General features: G+C 35.7%; 1 protein-coding gene across 1 annotated transcript in view; it reads right to left on the bottom strand.

Annotated features, from left to right (window-relative positions):
• Positions 1-427: 427 nt before the first annotated feature.
• The window catches only part of LOC309866503 (uncharacterized protein), a 137,110-nt gene continuing 117,193 nt past the window's right edge, over positions 428-20,344 (bottom strand). The window contains exon 3 of the mRNA XM_082734250.1: positions 428-862. Within this exon, the coding sequence (XP_082590376.1) occupies positions 453-862 (410 nt within the window). The 3' untranslated portion in view covers positions 428-452. The remainder of the gene's footprint in view (positions 863-20,344) is intronic.

Genomic DNA, 20,344 nt, shown 5'->3' on the forward strand with positions numbered 1-20,344 from the left:
TGCAGAGTAAGTGAAGAGACCTACAGGATTAGATATATAATGTGTGGCCACTCTTCAGTAACCACTATTGAACTTCAAAATGAGTTTAGTCATTAGCTTTGACAAATGAGGAGCCTGTTATTGATTTTTACACATGTCTATCATGGGATCTATTTAAAAAGAACAGTCAATTCCAAGAAAGATTATGTTAATCTTATTGGTTTGATTTCCTAATGGGAGGAGGCAGAACAGGGAATAAAAGGACAGGTCCAGAAACTGGCAATATCTGTATCATTTTCTTAAATCAATTCGAAAAACAATTTGGGGGGAAAAAAAATCAAGTGCATCTGTCTTTTCTAAGAAAGCTAAGAATATATTGATAAATCATTCCAGACAATGTTAACCAACAGCTTGAGAAGTTCACGCAAAAGGACATTGACAGGAGAGATACAATTACTAATTTATTTGTCTTTTTATGGTTCAGTTAAGAGTATCTTAGGTAGTCGAGCACATGGCAGCTCGTCAGACTTCACAGGGTAGCTGTCAGAGTTTTGACTGATGTACAAGCACGACTTGCTCACGTTTGCCCTTCCTTTCAATGGAGTGCACACAGGTAAGACAGCTTGTTGGTAATTTTTATTTAACACTCCCAGGATCTGTGGCTGCACTTTCATTGAAAGTTCTGACAATAAAATTCCACTCCCTGAAATTTCCAAGGTTTCTGCTGCAAGCACTTCTCCATTTAAACAAGATCTTCCTTTGGGATTACACAACTCTTTAGGGTCTTTTCTGATGCTTTCTGATCTCGGAGACAGCTGTTTAGTATGTTGGAGGCCATTGTATTTTGTTTTTTGGTTTTTTGTGAGCTCCACTGGAAAGGCATCTGAAGGAAAAATACAATACAAGGAATTAGCACTGCAAAGTCACAGCGGGGCTCCAAGGAGACCTTCGTCAATCTGAATTGGCAAATGCCCACTTGTACCCAGTTTGACCATTTCAGCGTTCCCCTCATTCCCTCTCTCCATTCCAGCCCACTCATGTCTGTCTTTGATGTCAGTTCTAGAATTTATTTTTTGAGAAACTGAGTCTCCCGAATCTTCTTTCAAACAGGCTTGAGTCCTAGACTGGTTGGTGTTAGATCAGAAAAATTTCACTGAGGACAAGAATCATAGACAAGTTTTCCCACCACTTCACCTACCTGGGTAATGTCTGAGCACAGTAAATTGTAGTATGGCCTTGAATGTCTCACGTGGTGAAGGGAGCTGCTTAGCACACCTCATCCAGGAACTTCATCCATCCATATGAGACTATATCAGTGGCACATTCAGAGACCAGTCATAGTATTCCAAAGGTCATGCAAAGCCATTATGACTTGGTTCCCAGCGTGAAACCCAAAACTTGATGTGTGCTGTCATATAGAAGGTCTGATGTGCTAGGACATAAAGCTTGATGAGCAAATCTTTTGAAGGCATACTCTTGCAATTTTTAGGATTATTTTTCCCCAAAGCATAGCAGTCATGTGGTACATTCTCACTGTATTCATGTAACTTCATGTTTTGGAATTCTACCTCTGAGAGCATCATAATCATTTCATAAAAGGATAATTTATCACAGCATAAGAAGCTAGGAAGAATATAAACTCGGAATGAAATCCAGTTCTTTATACGGAGCAAGTGTAGCTTTATGAAAAAACAAATCTCATTGTTTTATCGGGAAAGATAAGCTTGATGATTCTGCAGGAAAAAAGAAATTCTTCAGGGCATGTAAAACAAAAAAATGCATTCCTTGTTCAACCCACTTGTACACTGGGGCTCTTTTGAGGGGTGAATACGTCCTTGAACAATGTGAAAAGCATTGACAAAGAGCTGGGCAACTTACATGCTGAAACCAAACTTTTTTGCATAGATGGTACACCTGTTATCCATATTTTTTATTGTTTAAAGCACACCTCACAGCTCAACCCGGCACAAGAGGTCGGAAGTGTATCATACACTTGCGTGAAGTGGCTCTGGGTGTTACTAGATATTATCTAGTCCACATTTTAATCGTAAGGAAGCCCTAGTGATTTATTTTTTCATATTTGCATCCTAAACACCCATCATGCCAGTATTATTTAGTAATTATATCAGGACTTAAACTCAGCTGTTTTGTTCTTCTCACCCCCCCCATGTAAAGCATGCACAGTATTTACAAAGAAGCCTGGGGCCACCAGCACTCCCAGATCTTTGTCCTTTTTGTCTCAGAACAATCCCACAAGATAATTATATCTGGTGTTTTTATCTTGATTTTTGGATTGAAGAAAACCAAGGCAGAGGGGAACGTGGCTCCCCTAAGGTGCTATAATAAGTGGTAGACCAAGAGCTCAAATTGAGGCTCCTGCCTGAATCCCCAGATCCTACTGAGTTGACAGGTAATGTGTGGCTCGGAAGCACCAATGAAAGCACAAGGGCCCTTTTGACACCCATTGCCCAGTGTCAGTTTCAAGTTCAGTTACCATCATCAAACGTTTGCCTTGTGAGGAGCTTTTCATCAAGTTTCGATTCACTCTGAACAGAAAATCCTGCCCTTGGTGTCTGCAAACCTGTTGAGTCAGTCCTTTGCCCTGACATGTCTCCAGTGACTTCCCTGGCAAGCAGAGAATTACCTGCCACAGTGGGGAAATGCTAAAGCCCACATCAAACCTGCAGACATGGCCCAAGCTTCCCTTATGTTGCAAGCTTGTAACTTTAGTGTAGGTCAAGGCGATGCTGAAGTGGGAAGCTGCTTCTAGAATTGCCCAACAAAATCTGACGGCAAACTTGCTCTGGGATTTACTTAATAAGATTGGGTTTTTCGGGGCGCCTGGGTGGCTCAGTGGGTTAAAGCCTCTGCCTTCGGCTCAGGTCATGGTCCCAGGGTCCTGGGATCGAGCCCCGCATCGGGCTCTCTGCTCAGCAGAGAGTCGGCTTCCTCCTCTCTCTCTGCCTGCCTCTCTGCCTGCTTGTGATCTTTGTCAAATAAATAAATAAAATCTTTAAAAAAAAAAAAAAAAAAAAAGATTGGGTTTTTCAATATCCGGATCATATTGATTTTTCATGTTTTAATAATTGATTTTTCTTTACTGTACAAGCTTTATTTTCTTGTCCCTGCCTTATAATAATCTATACTCTGTTTTACTGGCTGATAAACTTTCAAATTTAGCTTTACTGTGAAGCAATAAGAAGATTGAGAAAGATGCTATTTGCAAATATCAACTGGAAAGAATCCTGTTCCACTTGCTAAATTGCCATTGATATTCAGCAACCTCTACATGCTATCAAAAGGTTGTCTCTTTGGTCCGCCTATCAAATTCTCCTTGACATTTTGTCTCTGGGTAAAAGCAGGTTTTTGAATCATCAGAGAGAATGTTGCCTGACCTTCTCCCAAAAGTATACAAAGATCAGAGAGCTACATTAGGAACAGGACTTAGATATATTTATATTAGTTGTAGCTATAGAAAAATCAAGCATTTTCTTAGAAAATCATTTTACTCTGATAGGAATGTGGTTGTTTAAGGTCTTGAGGATTATTCTTTACCCTGTGGTTTCTGTGAAGTCCAGATGTTGTCAAGATGGTGTTATGTGTGAAAACCATATATTTAGGAAGATTTGACCTCTTAGACATTCCCTGGAGGTAAATAAGTCTAACACTTTGAAGTTCAAATCTGAAAGTAGACATTTATAGAATAAGATCTTGCAATGTCCTAGAAATTAAACTAGGTATTATGTCAGGTCTATAATCTCCTTATAGTTGTTTTAACATGCTGGTAAATCTCACTTAACATATAATTAAGTAATGTGATAAAACGGTAATTTATTAAATGAAAATTGAAAAACATGCCAAAGTTTATTTTAGTTTTGAGAAGATTGAAATCTTTTCAATATTTAGGAAAATAGAAGACTTATCTTTAAAAGAGTTAAAATTTATATATACATTTTTATCTGTAAAATGGTGTAACCCTATCACTCAAAGTGATTATCTACATTAGTAGTTAAGACAATGGTAATTTTGGTGACCTTGGTTTAGAACTTTTTTTTTTTTTTCTTGGCAGTAACTTTCATCAATTAAGTGCTTAGATATTTGTGGGTCTATTTCCAGACTCCCCTGTTCTATTGGTCTATTTTTTCTTGTACCAGTAATATATTGCTAATACACTATAGATTTACAAGTCTTATAGCTATTAGTGTAACTCCTTTAGATATGTTCTTTGAGATTATTTTGGTTATTGTCTTTGTTTCCATAAAAATATTAGAATCTGCTTGTCAATATTCACAAAATTTTCTAAGACTTTGGATAGCAGTTTCCCAACATACAACCTCAATCTATAAATGCACTATATCCCATTTATTTTAGCCTTATTTTCTCTCAGTAATGCTGTACAGTTCTCAGTGCAGACAACTTGAATACTTTTTGTGAGATTTATTCCTAGTATTTGAATTTATGTTCTTATAAATGGTATTAATTTTCATTTTCTAAATGCCTGTTGCAAGTGTATAAGAACACAATTTATATTTATTGATTAACCTTGTAGCCAGGGATTTTGCTAAATTCACCTTCCATTGGATTTTGTAGATTCTTTTTTTTTTTTTCAGTGTTCCAAGATTCATTGTTTATGTACCATACCCAGTGCTCCATGCAATACAGGCCCTCCATAATACCCACCACAAGGCTCACCCAACCCCCACTACTCTCCCCTCCAAAACCCTCAGTTTGTTTCTCAGAGTTCACAGTCTCTCATGCTTCATCTCCCCCTCCGATTTCCCCCAACGCACTTCTCCTTTCCATCTCCTAGTGTCCTCCATGTTATTCCTTATGCTCCTCAAGTAAGTGAAACCATATGATAATTGACTCTCTGCTTGGCTTATTTTACTCAGCAAAATCTTCTCCAGTCCCATCCATGGTGATACAAAAGTTGGGTATTCATCCTTTCTGATGGAGGTGTAATACTCCATGGTATATATGGACCATATCTTCTTATCCATTCATCCCTTGAAGGGCATCTTGGTTCTTTCCACAGTTTGGCGACTGTGGCCATTGCTACTATGAACATTGGGGTACAGATGACCCTTCTTTTCACTACATTTGATTCCTTAAGAAATTAAAAGTAGAGCTACCCTATGACCCTGCAATTGCACTACTGGGTATTTACCCCAAAGATACAGATGTAGTGAAAAGAAGGGCCATCTGTACCCCAATGTTCATAGCAGCAATATAGATTCTTTTTTGGAGTTTTCAGGAGCACTAGTGTTCTGTTGAATAATTACGTTTATTTTTACTTTTCCATTCCATATGCCTTTCTTTTTTTTCCAGGTTTGAGATATAATTGATATATAACATTGTGTAAGTTTAAGGTGTATAACACAATTCAATACCCTTTTATGTTCCAGAATGACTGCCACAGTAGGGTTAACATGTCTATCCTCTTACAGAATTAGATCTCTTTGTTTGTAGTGATAACACTCAGATCTGCTCTCTCAGCAACATTCAACTATACAATACTGTATTGTATTATGCCCCAGAACTTATAACTAGAAAGTTGCGACCTCCATATCTGTTTAATTTCTATTTCTTGGCACTGCATTAGCTATGACCTTAGTACTTCATAGAAGCAAAATGTTGCTCTAGTTTGGGATTTTTATTAAAAAAATTGTAAATGCTTTTTATCTGATTAAAGAAGTTTCTTTTGATTCTTCCATTTGCTGAGTTGGTTTGTGTATGCATGTGTGTATTTAAGTCATAAAAGGGCATTACATTTTTTCACATACTTTCTGGATCTATTGAAATTCATAAGCTTTTTTTCCTGTAATATTTTAACATAATAAGTTAATTTTTAAAAATATTTTATTCATTTATTTGACAGACAAGTAGGCAGAGAGAGAGAGGAGGAGGCAGGCTCCCTGCTGAGCAGAGAGCCCAATGTGGGACTCGATCCCAGGACTCTGGGATCATGACCTGAGCCAAAGGCAGAGGCTTTAACCCACTGAGCCACCCAGGTGCCCCTCAGTTATTTTTTTTTTTAATGTTAATCCATCCTGGAATTCCTAGAATAAGCCCAACTTGATGTGCCATCCTTTTTCATATAGGGAACTGGATTGAGTTTACTAAATAACTTAAGATATTTCTGTCTGCGTTAAAAAAAAAAAAAAAAAAAGTTTGTCCCATAATACTGGGGCCAAATGTTCTTATCAGGTTTTGGTTCAATGGATTTATACTATTCTTCTAAAATTAACTAGAAAGTATTCCTATTCTTCTACCATTGGAAGCATTGGATTTGATTGGTGCTATTTTTTTTTTCTTCTGATATTTGGAATACTTTACCTGTGAAGATATTTGAGTCAGAAGTTTTTCTTCTGGAAAGATTTTATCAATTTCTTTAAAAAATACAGAACTATGCAGTTTTTCCATTCCTTCTTATGTCCATTTTGATAACAAGTTTTTCATAAGATGTGTTCATTTTATCTAATTTTTCACATGTATTAAGTTATTCACCATATTTGTATCTATTGACCTCCTTCACCCATTTGGCCCATCTCATACCCCCCGCTTCTGGCAACCACCAGGCTATTCTGACCTATGAGTATGGTGTTTGTTTTGTTTGTTATACTTAACATACTGTCTGCAAGATCTATCTATGTTGTTGTAAATGACAAGATTTCCTTCTATGGCTAAACAAGTTATTTTTGTATATACCCTACTTACTTTATCTGTTTATCCAGTGATGGACACTTAGTTTGTTTTTATATCTTGGCTGTTGTAAAGAATATTGCAATAAATACAAGGTTACTGTTTTTCATTTTCTTTGGATAAATATCCTTGAGTGGAATTTCTGGATCAAGTGGTAATTTGATTTCTAATTTATTTTCATGATATTTTCCAAAGTAGTTGCATCCATTTACCAAAAGTGCACAAGTGTTGCCTTTTGTCCTCATTCTTGCCAACACTTATCTCTTGTCTTTTTGATAATAGCAACTCTAACAGGTGAGGGGATATCTCATTGTAGTTTTTTTTTTTAATTTATTTATTTGACAGATAGAGATCACAAGCAGGCAGAGAGGCAGGCAGAGAGAGGGGGGCGGGAAGCCGGCTCTCCGCTGAGCAGAGAGCCCGATGTGGGGCTCTATCCCAAGACCCTGGGATCATGACCTGAGCCAAGGCAGAGGCTTTAACCCACTGAGCCACCAAGGCGCCCCTCATTGCAGTTTTAATTGACATCTACCTGATAACTGATGCTGGGCATCTTTTCATGCATCTGTCAGCTATCTGTAGGTCTTTTTTTGAAAAATGTCTATTGAGACCCTCTATTTTTTAATCAGGTTGTGAGGATTTTTTGTTTTGCTTTTGAGTTGTATGAGTTTATATATTTTGGATAGTCACCCCTTATCAGATATATGATTTGCAAATCCCATTCCCTAAGTTGCTTTTTTGTCTCGCTGATGGTATCTTTTCTGGTATAGAAGCTTTGTAGTTTGATGTAGTCCCACATGATTAGGTTTTTTTTAATTACTTTTCTTTTGGGTGTCAAATTCAAAAAATCATCACCAAGACTGATGTCAAGATGTTAGCTTACCACCTAGTTTTATTCTAGGAATATTATGGTTTCAGCTATTATTTTCAAATCTTTGATACATTTGGGTTAATTTGGGGTATGGTGAAAGATATCGGTCCAGTTCTATACCTTTGCATGTAGCTGGCCAGTTTTCCCAGGATCATTTATTGAAGAGACTTATTTCCTCATTGTATATCCTTAATTCTTTTGTCATAGATTGGCTATAAATGCACAGGTTTATTTTTGGACTCTGTTCTGTTCCATTGGAATGTGTCTGTTTATACACTAATACCATACTGCTTTGATTACTATAGCTTTGTATTATTGTTTGAAAAAAAGGAAACATGATATCTCCTGCTCTGTTCTTCTCTCAAGACTGCTTTGGCTCTTCAGGGTCTTTTGTGATTCCATACAAATTTTAGGATTGTTTATTCTTTATCTGTGAGATATGCCATTGTAATTTTCATAGCAATTGCCCTGAATCTGTATATTGTTTAGTGTAGTATAGACATTTTAACATTAACTCTTCCAATATATGAGCACAAAATACCTTTCCATTTATTTGTGTTGTCTTCTTTTTTTTCCATTTTTTTCATCAGTTTCTTATAGTTTTCAGTGTACAGGTCTTTCACCTCATTGGCTATATTATTCCAATACATGAGCACAAAATACCTTTCCATTTATTTGTGTCTTCTTCATTTTTTGTGTCTTTTTTTTTTTCATTTTTTTCATCCGTGTCTTATAGTTTTCAGTGTACAGGTCTTTCACCTCATTGGTTAAATTATCCTGAGATATTTTATTCTTTTTTAATGAATTTGTAAGTGAAATTTTTTCTTAAATTCTTTGTTAGATTATCTGTGTATAGAAATAGAACAGATTTTGTATTTTGATTTTGTGTTCTGCAACTTTACTCAATTTGTTATTTAGTTCTAAAAGTTTGGGAGGTTTTCTATATATAATATCATGTCATCTGCCAATAGTGAGAGTTTCACTTCCTCTATTCTTTGGATTTATTTTTCTTTTCTCATTCTCTGGCTATGACCTGCAGTACTATGTTGAATAAAAGTGGCAGATTGGGCATCCTTGTCCTGATCCTGATCTTAAAAAGTTTTCAGCTTTTACCATTGAGTATGATGTTAGCTGTGGGCTTAGCATATATAGCCTTTATTATGTTCAGGTATGTTTCCTCTATACACACACACTGTTGAGAGTTTTTATCATAGATGAATGTTGAATTTGCAAGTGTTTTTCTATATCTATTGAAATGATCATATGATTTATTAGTGCATAATGTTTGCTAAATGAATCCATAAGTATAGTTTGGTTAGCATTAGTACAGAATCTAAATATTAATAGAGGAAAGATTATAATTCCTTAAAGGCATGGTTGAGTCAAAGGAAGCAAAGCAGAATTGCTTGCATCCTTTTTCTTTTATTCAAGTACAGTTGACACAAAATGTTATACTAATTTCAGATGTATGACATAATTGTCTGACAACTGTTATACCATGCTCACCACAAGTATAGCTACTGTCTGTCACCATACAACACTATTACAATATCATTGAGTATATTCCCTGTACTGTACCTCCCATCTTTGTGACTTACTCATTTCATAAGACTATATCTCTTATTCACCTTTGTCCATTTTGCCCATCCCCACATTCCCTTTCCCTCTGAGAGTCACTAGGTTGTCCTTTGTACTTATGGGTCTGTTTCTGCTTTGTTCATTTGCTTTGTTTTAGATTCCACATATAAATGAAATCATATGGTATATATGTTTCTCTGTCTTATTTCACTTAGCATAATACTGTATAGGTCTGTCTTTGGTATAGCAAATGGAAACTGATATTTTTTATGAATGCATAATATTCCAGCATGTATATATTACATCATTATTACTCATTCATCTACCAATAAGCATTTAGTTTGCTTCAGTATCTTGAGTATGGTGAGTAATGCTGCTATATACATAGGAGTGCATATATCTTTTCAAATTGATCTTTTCACTTTGGGTAAATACTCAGTAGTGGAATTACTAGATTATATAATATTTGTATTTTTTAAGTTTTTGAGGAACTTCCATACTGCTTTCCAGTGACTGTTATTTTCATTATTAACAGAGCATGGGATTCCTTTATTTCCATATCCCGGCCAACACTTTTTATTTCTTGTTTTTTTGATACTAGCTGTTCTGACAGGAGTAAGGTGATATCTCATTGTGGTTTTAATTTATATTTCCTAATAGCAATGTCAAGCAACTTTTCATGTGTCTGTTGCCATCTGTATGTCTTATTTGGAAAAACGTCTATTCAGTTCCTCTGCCCAACTTTTAATTAGTTTATTTTTTGATACTGAGTTTTGTAAGTTCTTTTATGTATTTTGGATATTATACCCCTATCAGATATATCATTTCTAAGTATCTTCTTTCATTAAACATGTTGCCTTTTCATTTTGGGGATAGATAACTTTGCTGTGCAAAAATTTTTTATTAAGGTATAGTTTCAGTAGTTTTTGTTTGGGATTCTTTTGTCTAAGAAGAACACACCTAGAAAAATGTTGTTCCAGCTGCTATCAGAGAGATTAGTGCCTGTTTTTCTTCTAGTGCTTTTATGGTTTCAGGCTTTACATTTAGGTCTTTAATCCACTTTGAGTTTACTTTTGTATAGAGTGTAAGAAAGTGGTACAGTATCTTTGTTTTGCATGTAGCAGCCACTTTTCCCAGTATTATTTATTAAAAAACAAAACAAAAAAACCCTGCATTTTCCCCATTCTATATTCTTTGTTATATATTATTGACCATATAAGCATGGGCTTATTTCTAGCTTCTCTATTCTGTTCCATTGAGACACCATACTGTTTTCGTTACAGTAGCTTTGTAGAGTATCTTGAAATCTGGACTTGTGATACCTTCAGCTTTAGCTCTTCTTTCTCAGGATTGCTTTGGCTATTAAAGGTTTTTTGTGGTTCCATACACATTTTAGGATTATCTGTTCTAGTTCTGTGAAAAATGTTGTTAGTATTTTTATAGAAATTGCATTAAATCTCTAGATAGCTCTGGGTGGTATGAACATCTTAACAATATTCTTCCAATCCATGAGCATGGAATATCTTACCTTTTGTGTCATCTTTGATTTCTTTCACCAATGTTTAATAGTTTTCAGAGTACAAGTCTCTCACCTCCTTGGTTAAATTTATTTCTAGGTATTGTGTTGCTTTTGGTTTAATTGCAAATGAAATTATTGTCTTAATTTCTTTTCCTGCTACTTTATTATTAGTGTATAGAAATATGACATATTTGAATATTAACTTGTATTCTAAAAATGTACTGAATTCATTCTAGCATTATTTTGTTAGAAACTCTAGGGTTTTCCATGTATAGTATGTGATCTGTAAATAATGACATTTTCACTTCTTACTTAGCAGTTTGGATGTCTTTTATTTCTTATCTGTTTGCTATAGCTAGTACTTTCAGTGCTATGTTGAATAAAACTGCTGAGAGTGGATATCCTTGTCTTCTTCCTGATCTTAGCAAAAACAGAAAAACAAAAACAAAAAACCCTGATTTACTATTGAGTATGATGTTAGCTGTGGTTTTTATCATATATGGCCTCTATTACATTAAGGTATGTTCTCTCTAAACTGACTTTGCTAGTTTTTCCATCATGAATTGCATACTGAATTTTGTCAAATGCTCTTTCTGCATCTATTGATATGACTTTTATCTTTTATTTTATTAATGTGTCATATCACATTGATTGATTTGCAAACATTGAACCATCCTTGCATCTCTGGAATAAATCCCATTTCATCCTTATAAATGATCCTTTAATGTATCATGGAGTGTAGTTTGCTAATATTTTTCTGAGGATTTTTGTATTTATGTTTCTCAGGGATATTGGTCTATAGTTTTCTTTTTTATGGTTTCATCCTCTGGTTTTAGTATCAAAGTAATGCTGATCTCATAGAATGTATGTGGAAGCTTCCCTTTCTCTTCCTTTTTTTTTCTTTTTGCAATAATTTGAGAAGAGAAATCAACTTTTCTTTAAATGTTTCATAGAATATACCTGTAAATCCATCTAATTTTACAGTTTTGTTAGACGTTTTTAAATTACTGATACTATGTAATTAGTAATGGTCTGTTTGGATTTTCTGGGTTTTTTTTCCTCATTCAGGTTTGGAAGATTTTGTGTTTCTAGGAACTTACCCATTTCTTGTAGTTCACCCAATTTGTTGGTACATCATTTTTCATAATGTTCTTTAAAAATCCCTTTGTATTTCTGTGGTGTTGGTTGTTATTTCTCCACTTCCATTTTTGATTTATTTATTTGGATTCTCTCTTTTTTCTTAATGAATCTGGTTAAAGGTTTTGTTTATCTTTTCAAAGAACCAACTCTGGGTTTGATTTTTTTTTTCTATTGTTTCTTCAGTCTCCATTTCCCTTATTTCCACTATGATCTTTATTTTCTTTCTTTTACTAACTTTGGCCTTTGTTTGTTCTTCATTTTCCAATTCCTTTAGGTGAAAGGTTATAGTTTTTGAGATTTTTCTTATTTTTTGAGGTAGGACTCTATCACCATAAATTTCTCAGAATTACTTTTGCTGTGTCAAAGATTTTTGGACTATTGTATTTTCATTTTAATTTGTCTTCTGTTGTTGTTTTTTCCTTTAATTTCCTCTTTGATTTCATTGTTGACCCATTGATTTTTTGGTAGCATGTTGTTTAGCCTCCATGTGTTTTTGTATTTTCCAGTTTAGGTGGGTTTTTTAAAAAATTTTGTAATTGATTTCTAGTTTCATACTATTTTGGCTGGAAAAGATACTTAAAAGGATTTCAGTCATAAATTTATTGAGACTTGATTTTTGACTAGCATGCGATCTACTCTTAAGAATGTTTAATGTGTACTTAAAAAGAATGTGTATTCTGTTGTTTTGGGATGGGTTGCTTTGTGTGTATCTATTAAATCCAGCTGGTCTGATGTGTCACTCAAAGATACTCTTTTCTTATTGATTTTCTGCCTGGATGATTTATCCATTGATGTTGGTAGGATGTTTAGTAATTACTAAATTACTGTCAATTTCTCCCTTTATGTCTGTTAATCTTTGCTTTATATATTTAGATAACCCAATGTTGGATGTCTAGATATTTATAATTGTTATATCCTCCTGTTGGATTTATCCCTTTATCTCTATGTAATGCCTTTGTTTGTCTCTTGTTACTTTCTTTGTTTTAAATTCTATTTTCTCTGATGTAAGTATTGCTACCCCAGCTTTTTTTTTATCTTGTTTCCACATGCATGGAATATCTTTTCCATCCCTTCATTTTCAGTCTAAATATATGTCTTTAGGTTTGAACAGAGTCTCTCGTGAGCAGCATATAGATGGGCTTATCTGTCCTGTCACCCTAGGTCTTAGAATCAGAGCATTTAAACAATTTACGTTTAAAAAATTACTGAGGTCACCTGGATGGCTCAGATGGTTAAGCATCTGACTTAATTTTGGCTCAGGTCATGATCTTGGGGTCCTGAAATAGAGCCTCATGTCAGACTCCATGCTGAGCGTGAAGCCTGCTAAAGATTCTCCCTTCCTCTCCCTTTGTTCCTCCTCCCGACACTCTCTTTCTCTCAAAATAAAAATAAAATCATTATTGATAGGTACATACTCATTGCCATTTTGTTAATTGTTTTTCAGTTGTTTTTGTAGTTCTTGTCTGTTCCTTTCTTTTCTTTCTTGTATTGATGACATTTTTAGTGTAAATTTTAGCTTTATTTTTTGAATATTACGGGCTTTTGACATGTAGTTAACATGAGATTCACATGTAGCATCCTAAGAATATGGCATTCTACATAACTTGATGGTCACTTAAATCCAAACACATTCTAAAAATCTTCATTTTTATTCCACCTTCATATTTTATATATGTGGTCACATTTTACATCTTTTTAATTTTGTGAGTCCCCTTATTTTTTACATATAATTGAAATTGCTACTTTTGTCTTTTAACCTTCATACTAGTTTTATAAGTGATTGCTTTACTATTATTATTGTATGTGTGCTTTTAGTCATGAGATATTTTCATTCCATAATTTTCCATGGCCTTTTTCCTGTAAGGCCAGTTTAGTAATGATGGACTCCTTTAACTTTTGTTTCTCTGAGAAACTCATTACTTCTCATTTATTACTGAATGATAATTTTACTGTGTATTCTTGGTTGCAGGGTTGGGTTTTTTGGTTTTCCCTTCAGCACTTTGCATATATTATGCTCCTTTTCTTTTCTAACCTGAAAATTGCCTTCTAAAATATCAACTGATAGACTTCTGAGGTTTTCCTTGGACATAACTAGTTGCTTCTTTTTTGTTTCTTTTAAAAATTTTTTATCTTTTCTCTTCAGTATTTTAATTATTATGTGTTGTGGTGCAGGCCTCTTTGAGTTCATCTTGTGTGGAACTCTCTGCTTTCTGAACCTGAATGTCTGTTCCCTTCCCTCAGTAGGGAACTTTTCAGCTTTCAGCTATTATTCCTTCATACAAGTTTTCTTTTTTTTTTTTTTTCTTTTTTTAAATTTATTTGACAGAGGGATCACAAGTAGGCAGAGAGGGAAGCAGAGAGAGGGGGGCAACCAAGTACCCTGCTGAGCAGAGAGCCTGATGCGGGGCTCAATCCCGTACCCTAAGATCATGACCTGAGTCAAAGGCAGAGGTTTTAACCCACTGAGCCACCCAGATGCCCCTCATACAAGTTTTCTGCCCCTTTCTCTCTCCCTTCTGAAACCCCTATAATGTGAATGTTTATTTGCTTGATGTTGTGCAAAAGATCCCTTAACCTATTTTCAGTTTTTACATTCTTTACTTTTTGCTGTGCTGCTTTGGTACTTTCCAATACCCTGTCTTTCAGATCATGGGTTTATTTTTCTGCATCCTCGAATCTGTTGATTCCATCTAGTATACATATTTTTTTCATTTTTAATTGTATCATCCAACTCTTTTTAGATATTTTCTCTCTCCATTGAAGTTCTGAGTTTGTCCACTCTTCTATTCAGTCCAGTGAGCATCTTTAGGACCATTACTTTGAATCCTTTATTAGGTAGATTGCTTATCTCCATTTCATTTAGTTCTTTTTTCTGAGGTGTTGTCTTATTCTTTCCTTTGGAGCATATTTCTATCTCCTCGTTATTTTTTCTATAAATTAGGTGGGACTGGTCCTTCACCTGAACTTGAAGTAATGGTCTTGTGTATGGTCATCCTCTGTGTAGACTGGATGTGCCTGATAACTTTGGCTAGCTGGCATGGGGAGGGGGAGAGGTCCTTGGCACCTTGTGCAGGGGCTGCTTTGGCAGGATGCCTGAAGCTGAAGTGGGCATGGGCCAGGATATTCCCAGCCCTCGCTCTTTAGAAGTGCCCTGGCATGTCATCCAAAGCCAAGGTGCACGTGGGTGATCTTTGATCACTCTCTACCAGGGATGGCCCTAGAGTATTCCAGGATGCTTTGCATCTATGTTATTTTGGTAAGATGGCTGGAGCTATAGTGGGTATTGCCAGAAGTATTCACCATCCTAGGCCTGCCTCGGTGGGTCTGCTCATATGGGTTGGGAGTCTAGGTCTCACTGAGGCTGGAGACCAGCTATGGCCCCTGGACTCCTCTTCTCTCTGGATTATCATAGGGGAAGGGGAATGGAAGCCATGACATTTGTCAGGCCCTCTGACCTAGAGAGGGCTCTAGCAGTTTGGAATATCTAAAAGGATTCTAGGATCTAGTTTCTTTATACTTTGGTTGCTCTTTGAAACAACAGTGCTGCATTTTTTTTTTTTTTTTTTTAGTGTCCCAAGGCAGAAGAATCTGTTCACAATATCTCCATACCATCCCTCCCTACTGCAATTTGTAGTACTGAGGGTGGGGTACCCTTAGTTATCATGTATCCATCTCTCTTATTCTCTATGTGGTCTCTTAGTCTTTTGTTACACAGGAGCTGTTCAGTAAGTCCTCAATTTTTCTTTAGGAGGAATTGCTCCATAAATAGGTATAGATTCAGTTTGTGGAGGAGGTGAGTACAGGGTCTTCTACACTGTCATTTTGGACCCTCCCTGATCATAATTTTTATCTTGGTTTTGTTAATGTGTCATATCACCTTGCTTGATTTGTTCATGTTGAACTATGCTTATATGCTGGGAATAAATCTACCTGGTCATGGTGGTTGAGATTTTTCTTGTTTCTTCATGTAAGTGTTTATCACTATGAACTTTCCTCTTAGAACTGCTTTTGCTGCTGCTTATACAAGTATTGGTATGTTGTATTTACATTTTTATTTGTCTCAAAATTTTTTTTTGTTTTAATTTCTTCTTTGACCCATTCATTGGTTATTTGATAGCTGTTTAATTTCTACATATTTGTGAATTTTCTAGTTTTCTTCTTGTAATGGCTTTCTAATTTCATACCACTGTGGTTGAAAAGGTGCTTGATAGGATTTCAAACTTCCAGGATTTGTTTTGTGAACTAACATATCATTTATCCTGGAGCATGTTACACGTGCACTTAAGAAGAATTTGTATTCTATTGCTTCTTGATGAAATGTTCTGTATACATCTGTTAAGCTAAAAACTTATAGCTTAATATTCAACTGTTCACTTCTTACCATCTGGCCAGCAAATATAATGACCTTTTCTCGATTGCATTTTTTTAGAACATTCAACACTATTTATCTATTTCATCTTGAATATTCCTCTTATATAAACTACTGTGAAACTGAACCTGTTTTCTCCTCAAATTTGTCTTCTTTTCATACAATGTATATAATGAATCTTTCCATTCTTTGTTTTCTTTCTATATATTTTTTAAATAATTGCTGCTATAGGATAAATGAAAACATTCTTCTAAACTATAGTTTCAAATTTGCCATTCCCTGCTGGACATACTATTGCAAAAGATGTCTGAACTTCCAACTTAGCATTCTAAAAATAAGTTTTTATCATCTATTCCACTACCAAACTCTAAAGCAAAAGCTCTCACCCATATTTTCACATACTGTCAATGGTATTGTCATTTCCCTAGTTATCCAAGCTAAAATCTTAATCTTCAATTAAATAAACTTTTCACTATGAAAGTGTCCTAACTGAATTGCTAAATTAGTATTCCAACTCTAGTCTATCGTGAATTCGTCTCGATTTCATTTGCTTTATCAGAACTTTTTTTTTCCCCACCTCTTGCACTATTGACTAGACTCCTGCATGATCTCTTAAACTCTAGTTTTTCCCTTTACTGGTCTATCCAAACCATCTGATCATTCCTTCCTATTGCTTGGGGAAAAAAAAATAGAATAAAAATAAATGTTCTTTACTCTCTCAAGAACAAAGCTTGAAAATTCTAACCTGGCTTTAATTTTATTTTTTTTAAAGATTTTATTTATTTATTTGAGAAAGAGTGCTCATGTATAAGCTGGGGGGGAATGGTGGGGACAAAAGGAGAAGCAGATTTCCTGCTGAGCAAGAAACCCCAACCAGGGCTCCATCGAGGACCCTGAGAAAATTACCTGAGCTGAAGGCAGATGCTTAACTGAATACAAGCCACCCAGGTACTCCTAACTTGGCTTTATTGATCCACCTTTTCTCTTATCCTGACCTATGATTTTTCTCTAATCTTTCATCCTTATGCATATACTCACAGATTCTTGCCAGGATAAATTAATTCCTATTTTCTGAATGTATGTAAACTGTCATCTCCTACCTTAAACCTTTGTGAGACTTTTATGCAGAAATAGCACAGGATAGGGTGAGATTTAACTATTTCTTTGTCTATGTCAGCCACCCTACCCATTTGCATATGAAATCAGCAATTTTTAATATCTTCTTGTGGAAGCTAAAATTGGGACTGTTTTTCATGTCTCAGATGTGATCTCCAAACCACATATAAAACTCAAGTGAAAACAGGGAGCAGGTATTGAAAATATAACTTGAAGATAAGGGGTCTATCTTTAAAGTTCCTGAGAACAAATTATTGCTCCTAAGTTTGTCCCACATGAAAATATGAAACCAACCACTCTTTTGAAACCTTCCGTTCCTGTTGTGAGCTCAAATTCTAACTCATCCATTCCATGTTCTTTTATTTCTTAAATTGGAAGAAGTCCTCCTGATACTTCTTTAGCTTTTTCTTTGTCTAATGAGCAGTTTTCTGTATGGTATCCTATGGCTTTATGTACCTACTCTACCCCCACTTACTCATAAACATGATGAAGAAATGGTTTATAATATTCATTTCTATATACTTCATATCACCCAGTATAGGCACTCAAATATTTGAACTACTAGTGTTTGCTAAACTAACTACTTAAGTACAGCCAGTTTCTTTCCCCTTTTAATTGGGTCCCTTTTATGTGGCTTTTGCTCTGATATCCTAAGCCACCATATATTAGTTACAACAGATGTACCTATTATTTGGCTTGTTTTCTACTGACCAACTTTTATTTTGCCTTAAAGTTATTCTCCACTTCCTTTAATATATACTGTTATTTTTGTGGAGAAATATATGAACATACATATTCATATGCACACACTTGAATAAACATATGTATCTCTATATAAATTAGGGTATGACTGCTAGGACTTCTTCAGATGATAAAGTTCTTTAAATCTATGACAATGACTTACATGTTTAACATTTTGTCACTACCACAATGCCAGACACACACACATAGTCAGTGCTTAGTAAGTGTTCATTGCCTGAAATTTTAGTATTTTTATAAACCCAAAATATGGAACACTGATTATAGTCTTTATATTTGCATAGGGAATCAGCAATTTTAATATCTTCATGTGAGAGCTAAAATTGGGACTGCTTTTCATGTCTCAAATGTGATCTCCAAGTCACATATAAAACAAACAAACAAAAAATACCATTGTGTGGGGAAGGGAGATTTTTTTTTTCCCTTGAAAATCAAACAGATCTGTAGAATGCCGAATTTGGAGTTATCCTGAAGCTGGCAAACATCTGCATTTTCCACATCTGGGGCAGCATCTGTTCTGTTGTTAGAAGAAGAAAACGAGAAAATTGGGGTAAACATCACAGCCCATTATCAAATTCTACAAATCTAGCAAATGTATTTATTTATTGTTGAACAAGTGGCCAAGAAGTAGTGTGATGCCCATACTAAGATGCTTGATAATTACATTTCTTAACTCCCTTTAGAAAATGCCATACTCCGAGCCTGGGAATAACAAGCTTTTGCATAAGAGCACAGGGCCTATAAATAAGAAACTCATTAAGCTACCTGTAGCAGGCCTCTACCCCAGCCCTGCACTGGCTTGGGGATCTTAATGAGGTGATAATGAGGAGAAAATGGTTTAGCTCCTTTTTTGGCCTGGTTTGCGATGGGTAGGGAAATATCGGTCTTCAGTGAAACAGCCACCATAGAGCCCAATTCATCATTCAGGGTGGGTCTATACCAGGGAAATAATTTGCTTCTAGGCCCTGTAGTTATTTGGCTCCCCTGTCTATGGAAACAAAGCAAGCTATTCATTCACATTTGAAGGGACTGTCCGAATAACACCAATAAAGGGTGTTAAACTAGCTGGTCATTAGCATTTGAAGGGAATGGCCAAATAACACCAACAAAGGGTGTTAAACCAATCCACATTGTAGGTGGAGGGGTGGGAGCCCTGTGCAATTCTAAGTGGATTAATGCCAGCATTATTTTCTCACTATGAGCCCAGCCTTCTCTCTAAGATTTCATATTCATTCATGGCTGGACCAAACCTTCTTGGCTATGCTCGTCTCTTCTTTTTCCCTATAAAGAAACTAAAGCAGTGAGCTGGGATTAAGAATATAACATTCAGCATGTTAAAGACAAGACTGAGATCAGATCACCAAACTGTTGGGCATCCAGGCCACAATGCCAAATTCAGTAAGATATTCTATGGCAGTCCCCAAGAGAGGTCCATGAAGAATAGAACAGTGATCGGTTTCATTTGATTCGAGCTTTTCTCAGGCTCAATGCTGCTGCTGCTAACCTTCAAAGTAACAGAAAAATGAAAAGAGAAAAGTGGAATTAGAATCTCAAGAGGAAAATACCAAGGATCACTCCGTCCAAAGTTCCACCCGAAACGGAAATCCTCTATAATGTTGCTTAGGGAAGGCCATTCTAGTCAAGGATTCAGACTGTGGGTGTTACTGCTACCTACCAGGTGGAAAGGGCCACGATGACTCAGATGTGCTAAATAACCCTGGAATTTTACTTACATTATTTATCCTTAAAATATATTGTGCTGTGTGCAATACTGTACTGTGCACAGTAAGTGCTAGAACACAATCATACCCAGAGACTATAATAGTTTTCTATAACAAAACACAATTGGGATGCAGAGAACCTACAGACCTCAGCTGATTGTAGAGAGAGATAATTTGGCAATAATTTCCACGCAGAGGATTTCAAGCAAATCATGGCCTATTGGACATACAAGTTTATCTTTACCCTTCAATCAACAACAGAGGATAAGAAAATATATATATTGCAAGCTCATAAGGACAAAGATAGTGGGAGAGATAAAGACAGCCATTGGGAAGGATGTCCCTTAGATTTAAGAAGAAAAAAAAAATTGAACACTTACTAGCCACAAGAGATGATGGAAGGAAAGGCAAGGCCACTAAGAAGCAAGTTAAGTCATGTTGCAGAAAGGGGTTGGCAGGGGTAACACTGAGCTCTGAGCTGTGATACAGGATGGAGCTGAAACAAGTAGACTGGCTGAACATCTGTTCAGTTCTTGAACACTCCATCCCACCTGCCCCAATCACCAGGCTAAGTAAATTTTCCCTCCCAC

Source organism: Mustela nivalis, assembly GCF_964662115.1.
Source record: "Mustela nivalis genome assembly, chromosome: 6".
NCBI classification, from domain to species: Eukaryota; Metazoa; Chordata; class Mammalia; order Carnivora; family Mustelidae; genus Mustela; species Mustela nivalis.